Source organism: Mytilus californianus, unplaced genomic scaffold, assembly GCF_021869535.1.
Source record: "Mytilus californianus isolate M0D057914Y unplaced genomic scaffold, xbMytCali1.0.p SCAF_41, whole genome shotgun sequence".
In the NCBI taxonomy this organism is placed as follows: Eukaryota; Metazoa; Mollusca; class Bivalvia; order Mytilida; family Mytilidae; genus Mytilus; species Mytilus californianus.
In genome coordinates this window covers 1,720,972-1,728,336 of record NW_026262692.1, presented here as the reverse complement: position 1 = coordinate 1,728,336, position 7,365 = coordinate 1,720,972, and the positions used below count along the sequence as shown (strand labels likewise).

Here is a 7,365-nt window from a genome sequence, read left to right as displayed (position 1 = left end):
TTAAAAAGTGTGTCTTGAAACTATGTCCTGAGACTATGTCCTGAGACTATGTCCTGAGACTGTGTTCTGAGAATATGTCCTGAGACTATGTCCTGAGACTGTGTCCTGAGACTATGTCCTGAGACTATGTCCTGAGACTATGTCCTGAGACTGTGTCCTGAGACTATGTCCTGAGACTAGCATGAACAATTTGATATCCATTTAGTTTAGAATAGTTTATGACATTAAACTAGTTTTCAAATGTCCTTCCTGTCATTCGATTCGAATTTAAATCAATTCTTCCTTCTCAATTTCAGCATAATTATGCAAACTCCAAAAAAACCCCAAAAAAACAGCGGCATCGATCGTTACGCTAAGCTTTATAGTCGTGCATCGAGTATCGTTTTAGAGGAGGTTGGAGTATAAAGGTTAGGGGAGGGTTTGGCGTCAACAAAAATGTTTAACCACGCCATACTCTGTATGTGCTTGTCCAAGTCAGGAGCCTGTAATTCAGCGATTGTCATGTGTTGATGTATATCATTTTTGTTTTTTGTTTGTTGTTTTATACATAAATGTGTAATACCACCATTGGTTTTCCCCTATTAGTCTTTGTTAAATTTGCACTTTTCAAAAAATTGTGCAGAATTTATCTTTGTTTCAAATAAAGAAATACTTGGCATGAGTAAAGTGTTATCCTGTCCAATACTACAGACAAAATTTCACATAATATTTCATTGCATATAAGATAATAACCATCACTGGAAGTTAACCAATCATATTTCCACCCCTTTCTTTCGTGTTTACAAGCTTAAGTAACCATGTAACCTCAAGTTTCCAAATAAAAAAAAATGGTGCTTTGAAACACTCAAGATATAAGTTGATGACTCAGAAATTTTTAACTGCAATGAAATGTAGGATTACTTTCCCACAACTGTCAAATTCAGGGGAATATTTTTTTTCGATCCTTTTTCGTATGCAACCGGGCGTGACGTACTATGATTTGGTGGTATTACACCTAAATCAGGCCGTTAGTTTTCTCGTTTGAATTATTTTAAATTTGTCATTTCGGTGCTTTTAATAGCTTACTATGTGATGTGGGTTTTGCTCATTGTTGATGGCCGTACGATGAGCTTTAGTTGTCTACGTAATTTGGTCTCTGGTGGAGAGCTGTCTCATTGGCATTCATACCACATCTTCTTATTTGCATATGGTCACTGGATAAAATATATAACTATAAACCAACAACTTAGATAAACAACAACGCTGTACAATTTACCTAAAGGAATATTTTTGTATATATCAATTTGAACGATAACGCACCACTGCGCTCTTATATGAAAATAAAATTGAGTTTATGACAAACAATTTAAAGCAGTTGGCAGATCATCTCAGTCATGGAAATAGTTTATTGATCGAACTTCAGAAAATACTATACGTACTTTATTACCTGTGAATTCGAAGCGAATATTAACGCAATTGGTCTTCTGGTGAACCGTTAAAGGACTTGTCCGTTTCATTTGTGTTTCAAATAATTAAATCATACGCATTTTTGGCGTGGGTTATAAAGGACAGTCAATTAGTTCCCATTTAAAGTATTTAAGGTAATACCCCCACTGACATACTTACACACTCACAAAAAAGTAATCACACGAACACTCACAAATTTCTCACTTACAAATTTCATTTATAGGTTATTGTTGTTACCTTTGTATTTTAGTTGAGATTAAAGTTACTGAAAAGGCAATCAAGGATAACTATACATAGTTGTAAATAATTTACATTTTAAAACAGCGGTTCATCGATTTCAAAATTATATATTTTTTTATATTTTTAACAACTGAACAAATCAATGTTATAATATTATTAGACCATAACCGTCATATTGGAAATTCCATAATGAAAGCTTATCAATTTTTAATAGGTCGTACATGCAAACCAATGGTTTTTCAATAAAAGCGAATTTACTTTTTAAAAAATACGTTACATAATTTTTTTTTAATTTCTGCATTTTGAATATAGCATTTGTGGTATTCAGACATCTTACTGTGTTTACCATGGATCATGTTATTTACTCGATAAATAATAAGGGTGACAAATTTGAAATTTCAAAAATAATTTTGGATAAAATCTCATGTAATGGGTCAATTGCTGGTAAACAAATACTTTCTGATTTTACTAAGGACAAGACAGTCGTTGAATTTCATTTTCAACGACATTCAACATGCACATTAAATATATTGGACTACATAAGAGGAGATTTATTACACATTCCGACTGACGTCTGTCCAAAAAAGTTTAGACAGGAAATGGAATTTTGGGGAGTACCAGAAAATGAAATAGCGACTTGTTGCTTTACTAAATATCAAAGTTTTTTGGATGATGAAAAAACATTAAGGGTTTTAGAACGAGATGAACACGAGCGACATGCGAGAAAGGAAAGGGTATACGCTATGAGTAAAGGCAAGGGATGGAAGGCAATGCAGGCGAAAATATGGCAAATTATGGAATACCCAAGTACGTCAGTCATGGCAAAGGTTTGTAACATACATAACATATATATTCATACATGCTTTTTTCTTTTATATAATTTAGTTCCGTTGGAAATGATTGCCTACTTCATATATTTATGCTTGCTAGATAATTTTTTTAAATATATCTAAAAAGTTAATAAGACTATACGGGTTGAATCAAGTGAAAAGGCAAATTGATGTTCCATAAACACGTGATTTGTACCATGGAATTCTATACTTTGTATATAAACTGTATTTAAAAGAATGTATATGTTATTACTTATAACATTTTATTACTTTTGACTGAGCTTTTTCCCTGGAAATTCAGTAACTAATAACAGGGATACTCGGACTAACGCTGTAATTCGAGTAAATTGTTAAAACAGCAGATTAGATAGCAATTCAACAAAAAAGACATGTAATTTATGACCTTGAACAAATTACAAACGCAAAATCTGTTGTATCTTGTAGAAACGTTTTGTCAATAAACCAACGTAAACACGCGGCTGTGCGTAAAAATGTAGTACTTGCTTCTTTTCACTCTTTTTAGATTTTCATGGTGTTCAGCAATTTAATGGTAATGCTATCCTTATTCATCCTTGTGGCTAGTACAGATCAAATGTTTTATGAATCATTAACAGACGAAGAATGGGACGAATATTTAAATGCGAAAGAAAAAGAAAAATTCGGATGGAAAGGAGCGGGTAGTTATAATGAAACAATGGCCGATAAATTACCAGACCTTAAAAGTCGGATGATTTTTTTAGAATATTTAGAATTGATAACAATTGTGTATTTTACAATTGAGATAATTTGTAAGATGATTTTCTTTCCCTTGCCTTGGAAGGATTTCCTCAACTTTTTCATTGTTGTGGATGCTGTTTCACTTATAGTGATGTACGTTGACAAAATAGCAATCGAAATCGACGAACGAGAGAAATACGAGGAAAGTTTTGTAGATGCAGTAAAATCATTGCAGATCATACGTGTAATGAGGCTTTTTCGATTATTGAAGTATGTCTCTAGTTTTCGCATTTTAATTTTTACGATTCGTACAAGTTTAAAAGATTTGCTTTTGATGTTACTTTGTCTTTTAACGGCAGTTCTCATATTTTCCTCTTTGGCCTTTTTCACACGAGATACTGCTTTTACAAGCATCCCTCAGGCCTCCTGGTGGGCAATTGTAACCTTGACAACTGTAGGGTACGGAGATATAGTTCCGAAAACTTTGCCGTCAAAGTTAGTTGCATCCGCATGCGCAGTAATCGGTGTCTGTATGCTAGCTATACTTATCCCAACACTTGTAAATAATTACATGTTATTTAACAGTCAACTTAATGTGATGCAACAAAAGACGAAAACGAAAAACGAAGCACTTCTGGAAAACAGTATTCTACCTGTCGATCACAAAACTTGATTTTTAACATGTACACCTCTCTCTCCAGCGAGAGGAGGAATATGACAATTATAAAATAACTCAGTATATTTCTATTTATTTTATCTGCATGATTTATATATAGAGAGAACCCGTATAAGTAGCTGTTCAACAGTTCTTTATTTTCATTTAGTTTGATGTAACCTGCATGGCGCACCAGAAATGTTTCAGGTGTTTGTATAGATGTGGTTTTATGATGCTACATAACGTTAGAAATTTAAATGTATCAGTATCGAAGGTGCTCGCAGTTACGACGAAATTCTAAGATTTATTCTATACAGTTGCTGCTACGTTTATCATATATATATATATATATATACATAACCACTCTAAATATCAGCACAACAATGTTAAATCTGCAAATATGCGGAAGCAAATTTTTGTTCTTCCCTTGCCGGGATTCGGACTCATGCTATTGGGATATCGAGACAACACCGCCTGCACTGTGTCCAGCGCTCTAGACAACACGGCCATCTACTGAACTAAAAATTCAGCTTTCGGTGGCCTAGTGTTACCTTTCCTCGTCAGTAGAGTCTAGAGATGTAACACAGTACACGATATATTAGGCATGAAGTTGGAATTTATTGCAGATTAGCTAAATATATATATATGATTTCTAGATGTAATAAGTTTGCTTAAGTAATTCAAATTAGAGTTGTAATAAGTTTCTGTAAGCAACCGATCCTATATCTATAATGTCTTATCTATCACCAATTGAATTAAAATTAGAAATACTTTAAATTCTTTAAGTTAATTAAAACAATTCTGGGATTTCTTTACATTAAAAACGCTTTTAATTCGGACGAGCAGGGCGAGGGAAATTTCAAACAATCCAAATGTAGCTCCTTCGTGAGTTATCAGTGCAGTCACTCTTTGAATATTAATTCTTTTAAAGTACATTGACTTTAAAAGGAAATAAATCTGAAAATGCAAGAATACGCGTTCTCACTTGTTTTTACTAGCTCTAGTTGATAAAGTCTTGACCTCACCAATTGTCCTAGGTCAGAGAAGTGCAAATGTAGGATTTATTTCAGGATTTCATTAGACTGAGGAAAAACCTTTTCATTGCAACAATTATAATAAGAGCTTTAAATTTATTTATTTAGTCCTTCATATTACAACGATAACAAAGTTCTTCAATGATTTCAAGATTAATTCGTTTATTGAAAAAAAAAACATTAACTTATTGATTGTTGGTTGCTTAACGTCAAATGGCAAATAGTTCATGTATGTTCAGGACGAGATGAGGATGATATAGTTTCGTCACATTGTGTAGAAATTTAAGGTTGCATGTCTTAATAACATTGATCATATAAATTGCATAAAGGGACATAAAGTACCAGCATTAACAACAAAAGAAAACGGTCTTGATGGGGTTTACAGATTAGAGATTAATGGGTCAAAAACAAGGACTATATTAAATAGGTGAAACAAGAATGTGTCCATAGTACCCGGATGCCCAACTCGCACTATCATTTTCTATGTTCAGTGGACCGCGAAATAAGGGTCAAAACTCTAATTTGGTATCACAATTAGAAAGATCATATCATATGGAATATGTGTACTAAGTTTCAGGTTGATTGGACTTTAACTTCATAAAAAACGACCTTGACCCTTGAAACTTTAACCTGAAGCGGACCAGACGGACGAACGGACGGACGAACGAATAAACGGACGCACAGACTATCGTAGGTGGGGCATACAAATAAAGAATAGAGAAAAGACCAACCACTATAAAGAATGCAGTATAATAAGATATTAAAATACAATATAATATTTGTTAAACAAAATTAAAACTGACTACAGAAATAAACGCTTTATATAAACATAAGATGATGTGGTATGATTGCTAATGAGACAACTCTCCACAAGAGAACAAATGACACAGAAATTAACAACTATAGGTCACCGTACGGCCTTCAACAATGAGCAAAGCCCATTCCTCATAGTCAGCTATAAAATGCCCCGGAAATGACAAACGTAAAACAACTCAAACGAGAAAACTAATGGCCTAACATGAACATATGATTAATACATTGTAGTAGGTCATAGTTCATATTGAAGATACGAACATGGTGTTCTGCGGTATGGGATTTGCTCATTGTGGAAGGCCGTATAATGACCTATAGTTGCTAACTTCTATGTCATTTGGTCAGTTTAAAGTACCACTTGCATACAAGACATTTGAAGCATAACTGTTATAAAAGAACAAAAATGAAATATTTTGACGTCAGAACGATTGTTATTCAAAGATTGATAAACATGTTTTGTGCATGATTTTTCATTTGAAAGGCTCCTTTCCAGACATTGTGTATTGGTAGTATTTTATCTTTTCTGTCTCCATATGAGTAATTAACAGACAAACTCTTTACAATTGTATAGTTTGTTATTTATTTTGTGTTTTTTTTTCCATTGTGTTAATGTTATTTATTATACTATCATTGTGTTAATGTTATTTATCTTTTATAACTAAATGTTTAACCTCTACTGTTTTTATTGTCTGTTTTTATGTACGTTTTTTATCTACTGATCGAGATTTAAAAAAAGGAGCTTTGATATTATCAAAAAATATTTTGACCCTACAACATTTGCAAATGCCTGTAACAAGCCAAGAACTAAGACAGAAGATGTCTAATTTCAAATTTTGATGTTATTATTTGAAGAATTTAGTTTTGATGATAGATAGTTGATACTTTCTGGTTTTGTGGCGTTTTATATAGTGTATGGACACATGTCTATTGTTAAAGGGAGGCAAAAGCTACCAGAGGGACATTCAAACTCATAAGTCGAAAATAAACTGACAACGCCATGACTAAAAAACAAAAAGACCAACAAACAATCAATAGTACACAAAAAACAATATAGAAAACTAAAGACTGAGCAACACGAACCCCACCAAAACTTTTAACATTCGGGGCGTTTTATATAGTGCATGGACACATGCTTATTGTTAAAGACTGTACGTTGTCCTTTAGATGTTTGTGTCGTTATTTGTGGCTTTGGGTTGTTGTAATATTAACATATACCTTACATCTGTTTTTTTCAGATATAATACAATAAAAAATATAAAGCATATGGTAACGATTAATGACACACAAATACTAACTGCACGTTAATAAAATCCAAGAGTTCATATCACGCTTGTATTGCCGTCCTTCATCTCAAAGTCATTGTGAGTTGATCAACACTCTCATGAAACATCATTTGGTACTATGGACAGGATAGATGAATCTCGTCGATTAATATACATTTGTGTAGTAGTGGACACAGTTTAAAAACTGCCCTAGTCTGTTTAGTTTTGAACCGTATGAAACAAATTTGAAGGTGAAGAAGATATGAGTTAACGACCGCAGGTACCTTTAATACACAAAATAAGTTTCTAACATGAGTACAAAATAACCAAAGAGTACCAAAGCAACTACGTTTTTCGGAAATAAACAT

General features: G+C 33.0%; 1 protein-coding gene across 1 annotated transcript; it reads left to right on the top strand.

Moving 5' to 3' along the window:
* Positions 1-1,912: 1,912 nt before the first annotated feature.
* Positions 1,913-6,295, top strand: LOC127699820 (potassium voltage-gated channel protein Shaw-like). Its single transcript, XM_052203189.1, has 2 exons — positions 1,913-2,513; positions 3,040-6,295. The coding sequence occupies exons 1-2, from the start codon at positions 2,034-2,036 to the stop codon at positions 3,904-3,906; spliced, it is 1,347 nt and encodes a 448-aa protein (XP_052059149.1). The 5' UTR covers positions 1,913-2,033; the 3' UTR covers positions 3,907-6,295.
* The last annotated feature ends 1,070 nt before the right edge of the window (positions 6,296-7,365 follow it).